We start from the raw sequence: 19,556 nt of genomic DNA on the forward strand, positions 1-19,556 counted from the left end.
TCCGCTTATTCTGAATTGCCCTTCGTAGACGTTGAAGAGTTACGCAGTATGAGGCTACAGTGATGGTTGTGCCATGTTCCATGAATTCCACCAAGAGAACTCCATTCCGGTCCCAGAACACAGTAGCCATACACTTTCTGTTGGAAAAGGTTCGCTTGAACTTCTTTGGTTTACTGGGAGAATGACAATGACTGTTTGGATTGTTCTTTTGTTTCTTCAGTTTCGAAATGGACCCATGTGTCATCCCCTGTGACAATTTTATTCAAAAAATTTTCTCCTTCATTGTGGTAGTGCTGTAGAAACGTTAGGGAGGAGTGCATTCCCATTGTTTTGTGATGGTCGGACAGCATCTTGGGAACCCATCTTGTACATAGTTTGCGGTACTGAAGTCTCTCACTCACAATGGCATAGAGCACTGACCTTGAAATTTCAGGAAACGAATCACTCAATACAGAAATTGTGAACTGAATTGCCTCATCCACTTGCTAAACGATATCATCGATTGCAACTTGCTTCCTTCCCTGACCGCCTGCACCATGAACATCTGTACATCCTGCTTTAAAGTTACTGCAACATTGTTGCACTTTGCTGTCACTCACTGAAGTTACACCATACACATTACTTATTCGTTGATGAATTTCAGCTGCATTACACCCCCCAGCCTGAAGAAATCGAATTACCGCACGCACTTTACACTTGGCGGGAGATGCTATTGTTGTAGACATGTTTACGTGCTAGCTGCATGTTCAGAACTAAACGAAGTGATGCGGCGTAATTGTAGGCCATACTAGAGATGCTGCACAACACATATGCGCAAAGGTTCAACAGATTTTTACGTGGGTTTTTATTTCGCGACCGATCGGACCTTGAAAAAAATAACCCTCATATTTAATACATATTTCATCCTCAGTATTAGTAACTTTATGTCCAAAGTTATAAATAATTAAATCACACGAAGAACATGAACAGAATATACTTTTGAACTAGTTCAGAAAAAAAAAATTGAAGGTTAGTTATATATATGTTTTATGTTCATGAAACATGCTCATATATCTAATGAATTATAAATGTAGTTATGCCATTTCATTTAAAATAATTATGATTTTCTTTTATCAATAAATTTAAAGAACAGTTATCATTAATCATTAATGAAATTCTAAGGTATAATTGATCACAATCTATATTGGAATGACTGTGTAGATTCCAGTTAGCAAAAATATAAGTTCAAAATGTTTCCTTTAAGATCTGTGGTATTAATATTCAGCCTGTGCTGCCTGCAGGCATGTTCCAGTTATGAAGCTGGCCCACAATCTGTGAATCTTTTGGAATTGATTTAAGATTAAAGAAAAGAAGGAAGCAACAGGGTAATATAAACGACTAACATTTTTTTTTAAAGTAATTAATTTTAATTATCAGTCATTTTGACAACAATCGTTAAAACTATCATTGACCATGCAATGTTATAATCTTATATAATATATAAGTATATATATTATTTTGTAATAATAGTTATATGTATATACATTTTATAATAATAGTAATATCCTCCATACAATACAATATGTACGTCCCCTTTTACCAAAAAATTATACATAAGTGATTAATATAATCTGTATTATATAATTACATGTGCAACATGATTCATTTATATATAATAATATTATATTATAATGAATAACAAACATACATGCAAGCATACACATTGACTACATTACAATATTTACTTATAAATTATTATACAAAGTGATTTAATCATTCAAAACATTAATAAAAAATAGCTTTCTGTTGGGGGAAAAATTAACACCAAACTGAATCAAGAAAAATTTTATACAAAATAATAATAGTAATAACACAAAAACCTAACTTGTTTGCACTTATCTCATTGTAAATGAGTTTTCTTTTACAGTAAATACACTTTTTACAATTGTTTTTAAATTGCATACAGTTAGCAGTAAAACCAAAGAAAATTCATAAAACTCAGAAGGGAAATAAAAATAATGCGAGGACTCACTAAAGAATTAATGAAATGGTTTTTTTTTTTTAACTAAGAAAACAAAAACATCATGGACTCTTTGCTAGAGAAAAATTTAATTTTATATATGTAAAAAAATCAAAAAGTAATAAAATAATAAACCAAAAAATACTAACTTTACTTATTCAAGTTATTTTCTTCTTCATTAAGGCTGATAAAAAGTTGACAAAAGTAAGCCGTTACAAGCACGAGTGAGGAAGTTTTGCAACTAGAAAATCCACTGTTTTACAGACAAAGGAAAGCCAGGAAGATAAGCATGTTGCATAAATTTATAGAGTATAAAAAATTGGAGGTACAGGGGTAATACATTGATAAGATTCAAACTGAATTTTTTTTAAGAATAAAAAGAAATTCATTACGTTAAATTATAAACCGAGCGATATTTGTAAAACAAAAATAAAAAAACGTTGTACAAATAGAACTTTCACATTTTATGTTTTCCAATAAGAAATTTCTGTTATATATCGGTTACTGATTTTTTAACTTTCAAACATAATGTTTAAAAGGTAAAAAAAAATTTTATTTTTATGTATATATTTGTAAGTTCACTTACAAATAATATTAGTTGTTCACTTGTATAGAATTCTGGTTAATTCACCTAGAAGTGATAGATAACATTGTGTAGTTTATTGCCTTGCTTAGGACCAAGAAATCAAAAATTTGTTGTCTTTTCTACTGGTTTTAATTTCAATATAATTAACAAACATCAGGCTATATGGAATCAAAATAGGAAATGCTAAAAAAAAAGTTACTTAAAATTATAGAAAAATCATTGTGCAATTCAATGAAGTGATGGAAGTTAATCTTTCCCTTAATTTTTTAATAATATAGTTAATTTTTCAAGTTGGTCGTACATAATTTTCACACAAGACCAAAAAAGGAAAGAAAATAAAAGCATAATAATTTATAATTACATTAAATCACCCTGTATATCTATAATTAATAATAATATAAAATAATAAATAAATTTTACTATGAAGAAAAATATTTCTTACATCAAAAAGGAACAAAAAACACACAACAAAAACAAATATTCATGTTAACCATTTTTTTTTTAGTTACTAATGTTACAGATAAAATATAAATTATTCTAGTTAAAATAAAACAATCCTAATATTTTAATTCAAAAATTGCAGCAAAAAAATTTAACAATCTTAAAGGAAAACTACAATTAAAAAAAAAAGAAAGCTACTAAATGGTTCTTTTCAGTTTATACGAAAAATTAAGTTTTTAATCAGGTTTTATCACAATTTTTTTTTTAAATAGTAAAGCTACATTTATTCTACATAATTATATTTTTAAAAAAGGGAGAAAATCAAGATTAAAACTGCTTTTAAGGTATGCAAGCAACTTGCAAAAATATTTTAGAAATAATATATTTTGCTTTCCACTTATGAGAATGTATTATACGTTGTACTTGATAAAGAGATACCTTTTTATAATAATAGTTTATACTGTAAGTTAGCTTTATACATTATCTTATACAATTATCATTACAGAAAAAATCTAGTTAATTTGAAAAAATTCAATAGGTCATATAACTGAAAATATAACTTTAGGAAAAGATTATCCATTCATTCTTAATGAATAGCAATTTACAGATGAGCAATAGTGTTTTAGCGTTTGGGCAATTGTAAAATGTTCCTGGATTGGTCGTATTTATAATTCTAGTTCATATTCTTCACCTTTTTCCTACAACTTGATTTCAATAAATTTATTCCGTATTTAGGTGCTTCTAAAGATAATAACTAGTATATTTTTTTCACGTAAACTGTAGTAAATTGATTTAATATAAAATGAAATCTGAATCACCTCTGCTAATTGACTAATTCTTCATTAGGGTATATGTATATATACATTATATCAAAATTTATTCTGCAATTCCAGCTATCAGCAAAATAAAATAGGTCCTGACTATGAATGGCACATGAATTTTGCCCAGTTTTGTTTTGCATTACGAAAAATGATAATTTATTTACAAAAGAAATTTCTTTTTGCAGTTCACTGGGTCATATCAAAATGCTATCAGTACATTACGAGTTCAGTCATCTTATATCAATAATGTTAATTCTTGTTGCATAGTGTTTTATTAGAGAATTTTTTATTATTTTAGGTTTTATTGTATATGTTTTTTTTTAAATGAAATTTAGTATTTCAGCTCTACCGTTATTTAGCTAGTTTTTAGCAGTTAAGTTTTTTTTTTTTTTAAATATTAACAAACTTGATGTAGGGTGAAAGACAGATGACATTTTAGCCATTTGATAACAAAAAAGTTTATACATAATTAAACTGAATCAAGTGTATATAACTGCAGACTGATATGAAAAAAAATTCAGGTGAGCAAACGATCACAAAGATAAGCTTAAAGGTTAGAATAGTTAAGGCTACTGAGAAAAAATAGGTTTAAAAGAATTGAGGTACAAATTATTTCTATCTTTCTAATTTAGAAATCTTTTTCCATTTCAATTTTTAAATCAGATTGAAAGATAGATATCTGTCCTGTTGTAGAAATGACATGCATCAGTTGGTGCAATTTGTGATCGATTTAAACAGAAGTTGACTGTCTGAAGTACTGCTTGAAATATGGTATATAAATTAACAGACATGTTTTATATGAATGAAGAATTTTCAAACATAAATTTTTTGTAAACAAAATAAATTCAATAATAGTTTTTTTATAAATCTTTTCTTTTATATTGACGGTATTTCCAGTAAATGGAATTTTATATACATTTATTCATATAATTTATATTTATTACTTTCATAACAAATGACATCATTAAAGAAAAAGAAAAAATTAATCCTATGAAAAAGTAAACACAAGTTTGCATTTTTTTTTTAATACAGCATAATAGTACGGCATATTAATATAGTACAACATATGATACTAATTTTCCCAGTTTAGTTACATTTTAGATGAATATTTTACAAATATAGATGAATTATCACATTACAATGCTTAGCAAATAATTTTAAAAAGTTATATTCCTGATTAGAATATAAATTCACAATTTATAGTAAACATTATTCACAATACAGTACTTATCGACAAAATGTAGTTAAACAAAATTAAAAATCCATATTTGAAACAAACATATTTTACATGAGGCAGAAAACAATATTTCCAGACGACATCAGTTAATGATTTCATAAAATTTTTTAAATGTTATTTCCAAAATTATTTATAAGGATTTTGTGATTTTCGAGTGAATAAAAATCAAATAAAATTTATATTCCCAACAAGGATAGAGATCTACAGGCCATTGTAAGTTTTGGTATATTGTGGTCTTAAAATAAAATCATTGTGCATTTAGTATTTTAAATGACACAGACATTGAATAGCTGGATTTGTGGGATGCCATCAAATACACTTTACTGTTCACATTTTATTTTACCCATTAAAATGGTAATAATGGTGCTTTAGTATGAGAAACAATATTAACTCAGAAATTGAAGAAAATGTGGAACACAGAAAATTGAAGAAATACAGACAAATTAGGTATCTCCTATAATGGAATTTTTAATTCTATGTAGTAAGAAATAAAAATTCCAATCTGACCATTTTATGTTTTAGCTACAGAGATCCTTAAGTAGTTAAGTAAATCTTTAAAACCCAAATAAAAGAACTTAATGTGAGAGCTTTCTTATGTGGATATGTGGACTATTAGAATAAGGTTAGTATTACATTCTTTAAATAAATTTTATCTAGTAAGCCGCAGGAAAAATGATAAATAAATTAACAGCTGAAACTCAAGATCTTCTCCCACACAGTATTTTGCATCATAAACAGCTTTTGCATCATCAAAAATATTCATATGAAATGATCAAACAAAGAAATTAACTTTTTGATAGGTTTTTCTTTTAATGGCAATCAACACAGGAATGTCCAAGAAAAAAGGCACCAGGAAAGAGGTGCATGTAGCAAATTCCTTTGGGATTTCCTTACGTACCTACATGCCCCACAATCCAGAATTTAGGTAATGAACAAGAGTGTGTTAAATAAAATAAATGTTTCTTATTTTATGAACACTGTAGACATTTATATAAAAAAAAAAAAAAAACGTTCAATAAAATAAAATTTATCACTTGTATTATTGCACTGTGATCCATAGTGATGTTATTTGAATGAGTGAATGAATGAATGAATAACTAAATATACTCAAAATCTGAAAAAGTAATTTTTCTTATAGCAAATAGATATAAAAACTTGTAAGAAATAATAGATATCACACATTTAAATGTTATCTACTCAAAACAGCATCAAAGCATACTAACTACTATTTAAAAAGATTTGAGGTAAAAAAATAACCATTCTTAATAGTCTAAGATCAGCGGCTGATTCCTGCAGATATCTTTTTTAATGATACTTGATTTAAATGAATGCTTAATGATAAATACATGCCGGATTGCCTAGCAAAAATTAGCCACAAATTACCTTTAATTAAATATATTGTAATTAATTTACTTTAACAAATTGAAACTATATTTTTTAAAATGAATAAACGTCATTTGAAAGAAAATGATGTAAAGAATGTAAAAAGAAAAAAATATTTTTGCCAGCTCTCAGTCAGCCACAACCATTAAGTTGCCACATGTTAACAGGTATGTTATTGTTAATTATTTACACTCGTGTTTTTAAAAAAAATTATATACTAAAGTTTTGATTTGTACACAACAGATGGTTTGCCTGTAAAAAAATTGTTGCAAGTAGTGGTTGCCATTATTTGAACTAATTACTTTCAGTCTGTGTGTGTAAATGAGAGAGAGAAGGTATGTGTACATGCTGCTTCATGTTAAATTAAAAAACATTACTTTAACTATACCACATTGTGTCCTTGTTTACAACAAGAAGCAGCATGCACATTCCTTCCCTCTTATTCATACTCATCCAGACTGTCAAATAATGGAAACCACTACTTGCAGCCATTTTTTTACAGGCAACCATATGTTATCATGTACAGAAAAATTAACTTCAATTTAGTATATAATTTTTTTTGAAAAACATGATGAACATAAATAATTAGCAATAACATACCTGTTTACACCTGGCAACTTGGAGGTCGTGGTCGCAATAATTTTTTTTTTCCATTCTTTGCATAATTCTCTTTCAAATGACATTTAATTCATTAAAATAAATAAATTAAAATATATATAATTAATGGTAATTGCAGCTTATTTTTGCTGTGCAAACTGGCAGTAATGTATTAAATTATCATTAATCATTCATTTAAATTGAGTTTCATTAAAAAAACAAATACCTGCCAAAATCAGCTGTTGGATCTTTTACTATAATAAAAATCAAAATCAAAACTAACATCAAACATGTATAACATATAATAGTAATCTATATATTTACATAATGTGTTAAAATATATAAATAATATTTTTATCTAAACCACATAAGTTATATTTTATACATACAATATAATTAATATATACATGTATAATTATAATTAATGAGGGACAATTTCTACTAAACATTACTATTATTATTATATGCTTATTGCACACACACACACACACACACACACACACACACACACACACACACACACACGCACATTTACAAAAATAATGATACAAAGAAAATTATGTTATTATTAGTAAAAAATAAATTAACATAATATTCCTTTAATTTTCATATCTGTGCATGTTTTCAATTGACAGTACAGATCTATCATATTTTGTCGATGAACACAACACCCACTTTAGAAAAACAATTGCTGTAATGAGCACAAGTCTAAATATATTATTGTAAGAGAGATTATACACTAATGTGGTCAACAAAATTTTAGTAAAATATCACATTTATAGGAGGAATCTGTAAATACATTAACACACAGATGACAGAGGGTGAAAAAATGACAGCAGGTGTGAGTGAGTGTGTATATGTATGTGTTACGTGTGTGTATGTATATGTATATGTGTATGTACATATGTATATGTATGTGTATATGTATATGTATGGATGTGTGTATGTATGTATATGTGTTTGTATATATGTGCATGTGTGTGGGTAAGTGTATGTATCACAGAGTATATTTACCAAAGTGACTAGATGATTTTATTTGCAGTAACTGAAACAGAAATCAGAAGAAAAATCTATATAAAATTACTTTTGATAAAGACGGGGAAAAAACGACATAATTTTTCTATAAAACATAATAATGATTTTTAATGATGATTAAAATAACTGGATAGTATGAGTAAATTTATTATTATGATTCTTGTACATTTATTATTATGAAAGTTATAAATTGGAAATGCAAAGTCATAAAATCTAGGATTTTTGTTATTTTATTTCTTCACAATAATTAAATCACTGTAATATCAAGTATATAATAATAATAATAATAATAATAATAGACTTTTGTAATGCAGAACAAAAAGAAAATCTGCAACATAAGAAATATCTTATAAGACTTTGCAATTTATAAAAGAAATGTATATGATTCTGAAATAAAATATTATAAAAGAGAAAAATATCAAATTATATCATCAAACTGTCATCATTTATGTTAAAATACATCACAAAATCTAAAATATATTTTCTACTAATTTGAAATTTTTGAATTTTGTTTTTAAAATATTTTAACTGTTACTTTTCTATATTTTATTAAAATTAATATAAACAAATTGTAGTATTTTTTATTAAAACATTGGTAATTATTGTAAATTAAACTTTTATTTAAAAAAAAAAAGAAGATATGTATGTATACTGAGTTCACATGAATATTATTTGACACTCGAAAACCACAAAATTTCAATAAGCGACATATAATAATTAACATGATAAAATTTTTTAACTAAAAGCCATGATTGCTACAGGGAATTTTTTTATTAACTGATATAAATAACAAAAATACATGATTAAATTATAGACCCAGTTAACAGCTTAGAACAAACTGAAAAAGGTTACTGCTAGACGCATTAATGTATCACATGTATGATAATAGATAAAACTATAAAATACAGATTTATAAATGCTCGTCTACTTTTGTATTCATTTAATGCATATATAATAACATCTAAATGAAAAAATAACCATTAAAAATTTATCTACACAACATGAAAAATAATACAATCACTTTACATCCTATTTTTATTATAAAATACATATAATTACAGGAACTGTTGCTACAAAAACAAGTTTATATCTTATCTTTATTGCTAAAAAAATATATGTAACTTCTCATAGTCATTTTCAAATGTATTGTAAGTACTTACAACAATCATCATTATTACTCAATGTTAAATATTATACACACACGCATAATGGTTTATTTACACGCAGGAAATTTCATTCAATTTTACAAAATCATGATGCTATAAATCATTTTCCACATAACCTGATAATTTAAAGATTAATTAAAAATAAAATAACAAGAACAGCTACAATTTATTATTTTTGTAATAACAGCTGAACCCAGTAACTAATTCTCATCAATTGATATAACTTTATCCCTTAGCAATTCGAAACATATTTGACTTTAAAAAATTAAAAGGGCCACAGACTGAAAGTTCTTTTTGTTAACATCATGGACAAAAATATATACACATTAAAATTATAACTTAGCTAACTATTGACATGTTTTTTATGTTATATTCAATTATTTGCATATAATTTCTACAAATATTATTATAAATTAATTAAATGACATATTTAATATTAGTTAAATAACATATTTTATAACAATGTATTAAACAATTTCTAAATAAACAAATCATGTTGTCTCATTACCTTTAGAAATTTATCTAAGCATTTTGTGTACATTTTTGTTAACTTTATTTCAAAATACTGTCTTCCATGGTGAACAGATAGTGAATACTGTCTTCCATAATAACAATGAATTGATTTATGATTTAAGTATGTACATAACAAAATTTTCCATAAATATAGCAGAAACCACTAAGGAATTAAAATTGATTATCTGTTGTCTTGTCTTCTATAATTTAACATATTCATAATTGTACAACAGAATGAAATAATTAATTGATAGCTATTTTAATGTTTTGATTTAAAGAAATTTTGAAGAAAAGTAAATCGATTGTGAAATAAAAAATTTTATATATATACATACACTGTATTTATTCACACAAGCCCCGCAGCATTTTTCATGATTTCCTATTTAAAATTTCAGAGTGCGGGTCTTATTTTAATTAATATAATCGAGTTTTTATTACTGAAAAAGATACTGAAAAAGATCATCATCCACATTATCATCATTCGACATCTGCTTTGTCCTCATAATTCACTACATGAAAAATCTGCATCTTCACAAAGTTCAAATTCGCTAGAGTTTAAATTCTCTTTAAACTGTCTTCCTCTAATACAAACCACTTTTCAATTTTAAAAAACTGATTCACAACTAGGAAAAAGCTCATGAAAAAAAAAACAAAAGTTGTGTTCATAAAATATTATTTTAAAAGCTAGTATCATATATTATATAACTGTGATTATGAGAGGTTATACAAAAACAGGTACAACACTTAAAGATGAATTTTATTTTAATATCCGCCTGATAGAGGAAGAGTAGAAGGAAAGGTACTGAAGCTTATTATGATGTGATAATAGATGGTAGAGCAAAAATGGTAAAGCGCATGTTATATAAAACACCACCTGTACATTAATATTGTTATGTCTCTACTGTTAGCTCTTTATTCTGTAATAAAATATGCAGAATTGAATGTATTGAATGAAATTTTTTTTTCTTTCTCCATCTTTAAATACACTGTGTGTATATATGTCTGTTCAAAAATGTGTATAATATTACATAAAAAATGTAGTTAAATGTTCTACTAAATCAAAAATTAAATGTTATACTCTCTTTTACTTAAAAAGAGAATACAATAAATACATGACTGAGTGATAGAAACACAATTAAAACTATTTCAAATTGTTTTGAAACAGCTTTTGAAATTAATTCTTGTCAGGTCACTTAAGGATGAAAATATATTTTATTTTCATCCTAGAGTGATGTTTGCATTTTAATAAAATAATATAAATATGTTTCCAATTTCTGTTTAATTTACATTTTTTTATTAACTAATCAGTTTGAAAATGCAAAGATATCAGAAATTACAAAAATATCCTAAAATTGAACATGTAGAAATGGGTTAAATAAAAGTTTTTTAAGAATATACTGACAAAATATGACAGATGTCGTACTTATATGTTTATGTTATAAAATACAACAGATTATTTATACAGAATGTTCTTTAATAATAAAAAAAATAATTTAAAATAAAAAAATCAAACCTTAAGATAACATGCATGTATTCTAGTGAAACATTCAAGACTAGCACTCAGAAACACTTTTATTACTGTTATATCAAATGAAAAATGACAGAAAACAAGAAAATTCAAATTTTTTTTTATAAAAAGTAAACTCTTTACTTACTACAATTAAAAAAAATCTACTCAACTATAGATAAGAAAATACCTATACATAGACCATATTTGTCATCAATAAATTTTACATTTATAAAAATATACATTTTTTGTTACGAAAAAATTACATTTTACACATCTATATACATCATTGCTTTAACGTTGTTCCACATTGTAACAAATTTATCTTACTTAAAAAAAATCCTTAAATAAAAAAATTAATGTTGTTACAAAAAACTTTTATCTCACAAGGAAAAACCAGACAATCTAAAATACTTAAATATCTTATGTAATATACATAATTTTATTTACGATACAGATAGTTCTTTTAAACCTACAAATATGTAGTAATAATAATAAAATATTTCCAACTTAATAACCCAATATACACAATATATATAAAGTGAATTTGAACAATGATTCTTTCTCTTTTAATCAGATATAAATATAATTTCTTCTATACAAATATACTCCTCCTGATAGACAAATAATAATAAAAAAACTTCCATATAATAACAATAATAATGAAATATAAACAATATAACATTAATTTACAGACACATATAAATGTTAATACTATTTATTTAGTATAATATAGTTAATTATAACTTAAGACAACAAAAGTTCCATGTTGCCAATCTCCTCCAAACGCAAGCTACATTTATTCAATAAACATTTATTTAAATAACCTAGATAAAAAAAAATATCTAACTTTTGTTATAAAACAAGACAAAACATAATAATAAATACATATAAATCTTATAAAATTCAATCGCTTAAAAATGTTGGAAAATTTGATTTTCCAATGAAATGGGAAAGAAGGCAATATATATAAATCACTAAATTAAGTGATACTTCTTTATTATATTCTTCTAAATAACTTCATTTAGATTTCTACTACTTACAAATAAAATATATCACATTTTAATAAAATATTTTTTTTTCTATACATTCCACTTACTCTAAAAGAATAAATTAGTTCAAATTCCAAATTTTAATAATATATTTAATTTTACAATATATTTTCAATCATTAATTAATAACATAATAATATGAACAAGCATCTAAAGAAGACATTAAATATAAGCTAACTGTGAATATAAATACACATACCCGAAGGATGAGTTAATAAAACAAATTTAAATAATGTAATAATTTTATTTTGCTTGGAAATGGCAATGTTATTAACGGCTTTTAGAAGCATTTTTGAAGGTTATGACACACATTACAGTCACCAATATTTTAAATTAAACTTATTTAATTTAAGTAAGGTAGGAGCTCATCTCAATGATAACTATGGAACTTTAAAGGAAGCCAAACAACAGCTACTTATGTCCTGGCTGACTCTCAAGGCAAAAAATGCTGCTCATGATAACAGAGTTCACACTTAAATTTCATTCTTTTTTTTCTTTAATTAATTTGATAATTGCCAAGAAATGTGATACTATTACACATCATTCTAAATTTATCTATTAAAAGTTAAAAAAAAAATTAATCTGATATTTTGTTCCACACACCTTTACTCATAAAAAAGTTTTGAATGACAATCAGGTTTTAACTTATGAACTCCATCAAATAAGATAAAAGTTATCTTAACTGGTACAGTCACTAAGAGACAAAATGTCTAAAATTCATTAAATGGAAATAAAATCTAATTCTGTTCTACATTTAAACAATTCGTAACTGTATGGATAAACATCAAAACCGATTCAGAAAAACATTTTAAAAAACCTCATTGTTCAGTCAAGTAAAAACATTGTTGCAGTGAACAGACTAAACAAGATTTACTTCTAAGCCGTAAATTTCTCAGTAATAAGAAAGATACTCAGTCACTGTATCAGCATGCTATTTAGAAAGTAAAGTTATTTTTGGACACACCAGTGTATATGTATATATAAATTTACTTGAAGCAAATTTAAGATTAAAAAAAAATTATATATATATACACACACATATAAAAAACACTCATCGTTAACACATATATTATAAATATACGAAACAAAAAGTGTCTTTGATTTTATTTTTAAGTAATTTATATGAAAAGTAACATAAATAAGATATCTATAATAATAAAAATTAACTAATCCAGAATGCTTTATAACAACAAATTTTAAATTTAATTTATTCTTTAAATCAAACATAATATAAAAAAACATAAAATTTTTTTCTTCTTGTTATACACATAATATATATATATATATATTATGAAATATATACTTAATGAAATCAAATCATGCATCAGATATTATGTATGTTTATATAATAAATAATAACAAACAAAAAAGTTTAACAAACTAAAAAGAAATAGTCAAATTAAACGAAATAAACAAATTCTGTTCAATCATTTGAAGATTATTAATATTATTATTATTATATAATATAGATACTTTTAAAATAATTAAACTAAAATTATACACATAGCATTTTGCATAATAATAAAATTCCACTTAAACATAATTAACTTAATTACATCTTCATAGTGGATCGTCACATTTAATAACTAAATAAATATTATTTATTTATTAACTCAATCATAATATCCTAAACAAAAATTTGTTCAGTTTTTATTTCTATATTTTTTCATTTCTGCAAATACAGAAGAAATCTTGGTCTTTCCTTTAACAGGAATAATAACAAAATCAAAACTAAACAGGTTATGTTTACATTTCATCTCCTCATAAACATCCTGTTTATTTTTTAATGGAATCTTCTTCACTAGACCAACGTTTCTCATGTTCTTCCAATTCAAATTCCCATCTTAGTTCCAATTCTTTTATATCATTAGCAATACCTGCTTCATATGAGTCTTCCTATATGTAAAACAAAAGAAAATTCAATACTACAATCCAATAATAACAGATATGAATTTAATAATATTTTTGTTTGGATATGCAGAAATTACAAACTGCAGTACATAAAAAACCAATACTGGTTAATACATGAAATAATAAACAAACTGCAAATTTCTGCTGGCAAAAAATCAGAATTATCAAAGTCAATTATCTAGGCTCAAATCCAGTAAAAGATATTGTAATGGGTAGAGAAGCTTCCAAAAAGAAGAGAGAAAATGAAGAATACCTAGAGGGAACGACAAAGGGATTCTTTCTAGAAAAGGAATTGTAGAAGGCACAGATAATGAATATTATTACGCTTAAATAATCTTTAGGAGAGGTCGGGTACTGGTATTTCAGGAAATAACAGATTGTTCATGGCCACTGTATACACTCCATGTTGCTACAGCAACTAGTTTATTTTGACAGCTAATCAAAAGTCAATTTTGGAGTACTCCCTCAGAGCCTGGAAATCTCATGATAAGACTTTTGTGAACCTTATGCAAAGGTTATTAAAACGACCACCGTTTTATATAATTTGTACTACCAATTTCTAGTGGCAGTAAATTTTTAATTTAAAAATAATTAAATGTCTGTAATTCCAGTGTACTCTGGCTGATATTTTTTTTCATAAAACATTACAATATTTTTCAGTTTGTTTTAATTCTTTTTGGCTTTAAAACAGGAAGAACTGGTGAGAGATAATTGCACATAAGACTGATCCAGCGATGATATCAGAGATGAAGAAGCTTCATGGGAGTATGAACATACGAGGTATGATAAAAAAAATATGGTGAATAATTTTTTATTAAAAAAAGTAATAAGGTTACGTAGAATTCGATTTAATCTCCTTCAAAGTACTGTCCTTGGCTAGCAATGCACTTATCCCAATGTTGACTCCATGACTGAAGGCATTTCTGGAAGGCGTTTTTCGGAAGGGCTTTCAGCTGTTCGGTCATGGGCCTCTCAATGTCAGCAATGGTGTCAAAACGTTTTCCTTTAAGCACAGTTTTAATTTTTGGAAAGAGCCAAAAGTCGCATGGTGCTAAATCCGATGAGTATGGACAGACAGGAACACTTTTTTCTGCCAAAAACTCGGGAATGAGAAGCGAGGTGTGACACGGTGCGTTGTCATGGTGAAGGAAGCCATTGGTCCATTTTTCTGGTCGCTTTCTTCGTATGTCGTTTCGCAAACGTTGCAGTACACCCTTATAAAATTCAGAGTTTACAGATGTTCCCCTTGGAACGAACTCTGATCGCACTATGCCCTCACTATAAAAAAAACAAAAACAACGAGCATGACCTTGATGTTGGATTTTGACTGACGTGCCTTTTTAGGGCGAGGAGATGAACTGGTTTTCCATTGGGAACTCTGCATTTTGGTCTCAGGGTCATAGCCATAGACCCAACTTTCATCTCCAATTACAATTTTGGCCATGAAGTCCGGATTTGCATGAAGATTACCCTTCAACTCTGTGCAAATTGACACACGATTTTCCTTCTGTTCATCACTCAAAAGTTTGGGAACAAATTTTGCACTCACTCGTCTCATTTGCAATTCATTAGTTAAAATATTTTGAACGGATCCGTACGAGATGTTAAGGTCTTCCGATAGCTCTCGAATAGTCATTCACCTGTTTGAACGAACCATTGTTTCCACTTTTTGCACATTTTCAACTGTTTTTGAGGTTACTGGACGTCCCGCATGCTGCTCATCTTCAACAGACTCATTTCCGTTTTTAAATCAGTTATACCAACTTGTACACAGTCTTCAAAGTTACCACATTATCGCCGTACACCAATTCTAACATTTCGTGAGCTTCTTTGGCACTCTTTTGCAACTTAAAACAAAACTTAATGTTAATGCGTTGTTCAAAATCCATGTTGTGCGACAGACACGATAAACATAACCTCACTCTAGCGGCCCTGGCAAGCTCGAACGTGTTACAACTTGTCCCTGCCTGTCTCAGTTGATCACGCTATTGGACAAATTACAGCATATGGATGTAGCGTCGGCAGTTGCCACTGCAAAAATTCATTCACCGTATTTTTTGATCACACCTCATAGGATTGTATTGGTCTTATCTATAGTGGAGTTTCAAAAGAGAGTAAACTAGTTTCATTTAGTAAATGAGAGTAGCGGTTTTAGTAAATGATTACTGGAGCAGGAGACTTAAGTCATAGGCTTGGCACAGTGAAAGGATCATGAGTTGCAGGTTCTAGATTGATAGGGGATCTATCTGTGGTAGTGGTTTATGCTCCAGAAGAAGGATGGGATGATGTTTCAGAAGAGTTCTACAGGGAATTGCAGCAAGTGATAGATACATTGAATAAGAATGATTACTTGTTGATAGGAGGTGATCTAAATGCAAGAGTGGGGAACCAGCCTATTAGTGATATTATGGGTCCACTGGTGAAACATGTTTAAATAGATATGGAAAGATGTTGCGAGATTTTGCAAGTTTTAACAGACTGTGTATTGAAAACACATTTTTTAAACACAAAGAAATTCACAAATATACTTGGACTAGTAGAGGATACAAGTCGCTTATTATTTCTTGGCTAATGAAAGACAGTCAAAGTTATTCCATGATGTTAAGTCTTTATAGAATCAGATATTGACTTTGATCATTATCTGATGCGTGGTGAAGTAGCTTTGAGACAGAAATGGTTTAAGGCTAACCCGGAAATGCAAAATGTAGGACACAGGAGTGAAAGAAACATCTTCTGATGGATCTCTCTATAAGATTTTTGTACCAAAATCGTGTACACCCCCATCTCAAGGATAACATATGTTTGGATGTAAATGATGTAGAAAAAAACTGGATGAAATATTAAAACTTTCTGAAACATCTGACACTTTGGGTATGAGGTATAAGTCTTTGAAAAAGAGAGGGTTATACACCTGGAATGATGATCTTGAAAGAGAAATTAATAAGAAAAAACACAATTGCACATAAACGCAATCAGAGATCAATAAAGAGCAATATAGACCTAAGGAATTGCAAACGGCTCTTGCTTTAGTCATAATAAGAAAGCACCAGGGACGGACAACTTGAACATGAAATTGTTTAAATTAGCACCACTGGAATTGCACACCCAGTTAGCAAGTTTCCTTGACTTATGCTGGAAGCAGAGGATTGAGGACGACAATGCGTTGATTGTACCTATTTTTAAAGGAGGTAATAGAGGTCTTAGTAATTATAGAGGAATAAATTTGTTAAATTCCGGTTATAAGTTATTTCCCCAGATTTTGATTAATTGAATTAGACTCACTGTAGAGACTGTGCTGCTGAAAGAACAAACTGGTTTTCGGAAGGGATGTTCGTGGACAATATTTCTATATTAACACAAATTACATTGAAGAGAAGAGAAGGGAATTTAACTGCAGTACTTAATTGATTATGAAAAGGCCATTGATAGAGCACTGAGAAATAGATTACGGAATATAATGGTGGAAAGAGGAATTCCTTTACAAATTATAGAGATATAGAAAACTTTATACCAGGAGAAAAGAGTAGCGGTTAGATTGCGATATGGAAAGGTTGAATATAGGAAGGTGAACATGGGCATTAGACAAGGGTGTGGAATTTCACCTATATTTTAATATTATTTAGAATATGCCATTAGGGAATCGAAAAATGTTAAACATTTTAAAAGCTGATGATGATATTCATCAGAATAATTTTGTAATGACACTTTTGTTTGCCTATGATCAAGTTATTATATCCAACAAAGAAGATTATCTACAGCATTCTTGTTTGAATTGAATAAGACAGTCAAAGAATATAATTTTAATATCTCACTGGGTAAAACAGTTTCCATGTCCTTTTCTGGATTAAATCTACTGTGATGTAAGTTAGTAATGAAGTATAAAATCATTGACCAAGTGAATGAATTTAAATTTCTGGGATGCAGTAGATCACCTCTTTTGTGGAAATGGATGTAAAAAATAAGATAGTAAAGTTTAATAAAATGTGTGGTACTCTATTAGAACATTGCATGGCAGGGTGAGGAATGACAAAACTTTATAAAAGCATAGCTGTTCCAGTGGATCTGTATGGCTGTGAAACATAGTTTTGACTCAGCTGATAAAAGCCGATTACAGGCTACTGAAATGCATTTTCTTAGATTTGTTATACGAATTAACCAAAGGAATACAGTATGAAATGACAAAGTGCGACAACAGCTGAATATTTTCAGCTTGAAGAACAAAATTATTGAATATAAAAATAATTGGAAACAAAATGTGGATAGAATAGATAATTTTCATTTTCCCACAAGGCTAACGCAGTACAAGCTGGTGGGATACAGGAAAATTGGAAGACCCAAGAAGAGATGGGAAGAAAATTGACTTTAAGTTTGCAACTTAAAGGCCTAAGGCTTGAAGTAGATGATGATGATGAATTTTTATTGGCAGTAAATTTTTAACTTAAAAATACTTGAATGTCTGTAATTCCAGTGTACTCACTGATTTTTTTTCTTCATTAAACATTATTTGGCAATATTTTTCAATTTCTTTTAACTTTTCAGCTTGGGATGATGTGTACAACACGTCATGTGCACTTTCTTAATTTCATGGCAACAACAATTTTATTCTTCAATTAGTGTTTTTGATAATATGCTATTCACAAAAATGAAAATGAATGATTGCCTTTATATATAATTACCATTCTTAGTATGCTTAATTTTTTTTTTCATTTCAATGTACAAAATACTCTCTTTTCTCTTTTAAACAAAGTACTCTATTCTGTAAAATGTGCTTTTACAGTAACATAATTTTTAATTTATTAGTGTAACAATAATTTTTTATTCTAAATGTTTTCCTTTGTTTATAGACATTTTTCCCCACAAATTTTTATTATTTAACCTTGTAATAAAATGTTTAGCAATCAAATTATTTTTCATGTTACAACCAAGTTATGGACATCACCAGATGTTTCTTTCTTGGAGGTTATTGTTTTTAGAGCCTTTTTATTGATCACTTTCCCTCTACATTTCATCTACCACCATATTTGTATATTTGAAACTCTGATCTCTACATCTTCCTTAATTTGGCCAATCCGTCTGATCTTTGGTCTTCTCAATATGCTTCTTACATTTACTCTCAGTCCAGTCCTGCAAATAATAATATTTCCTCAACTGTATCCTTAGTATAGCTAAATCAATCTCACCTTATCTCACTTATAACTTCTCAAGTTTTGTCTTTATACATTTGGCAGAATGGGACTGCACACTGTCAAGCTTTTGACAATTTCTGGCATCATTTTTTCTCATAGTAGTATCAAGCTTAACATAGTTA

General features: G+C 27.6%; 1 protein-coding gene across 2 annotated transcripts in view; it reads right to left on the minus strand.

The window, feature by feature from the left end:
- Positions 1-14,012: 14,012 nt before the first annotated feature.
- Positions 14,013-19,556, minus strand: part of roq (RING finger and CCCH-type zinc finger domain-containing protein roquin) — a 66,234-nt gene continuing 60,690 nt past the window's right edge. For both annotated transcript variants that reach the window (XM_075373697.1, XM_075373696.1), the window contains exon 18: positions 14,013-14,233. In XM_075373697.1, the coding sequence (XP_075229812.1) occupies positions 14,114-14,233 (120 nt within the window). In that variant the 3' untranslated portion in view covers positions 14,013-14,113. The remainder of the gene's footprint in view (positions 14,234-19,556) is intronic.

Source organism: Lycorma delicatula, chromosome 8 (assembly GCF_047948215.1).
Source record: "Lycorma delicatula isolate Av1 chromosome 8, ASM4794821v1, whole genome shotgun sequence".
NCBI classification, from domain to species: Eukaryota; Metazoa; Arthropoda; class Insecta; order Hemiptera; family Fulgoridae; genus Lycorma; species Lycorma delicatula.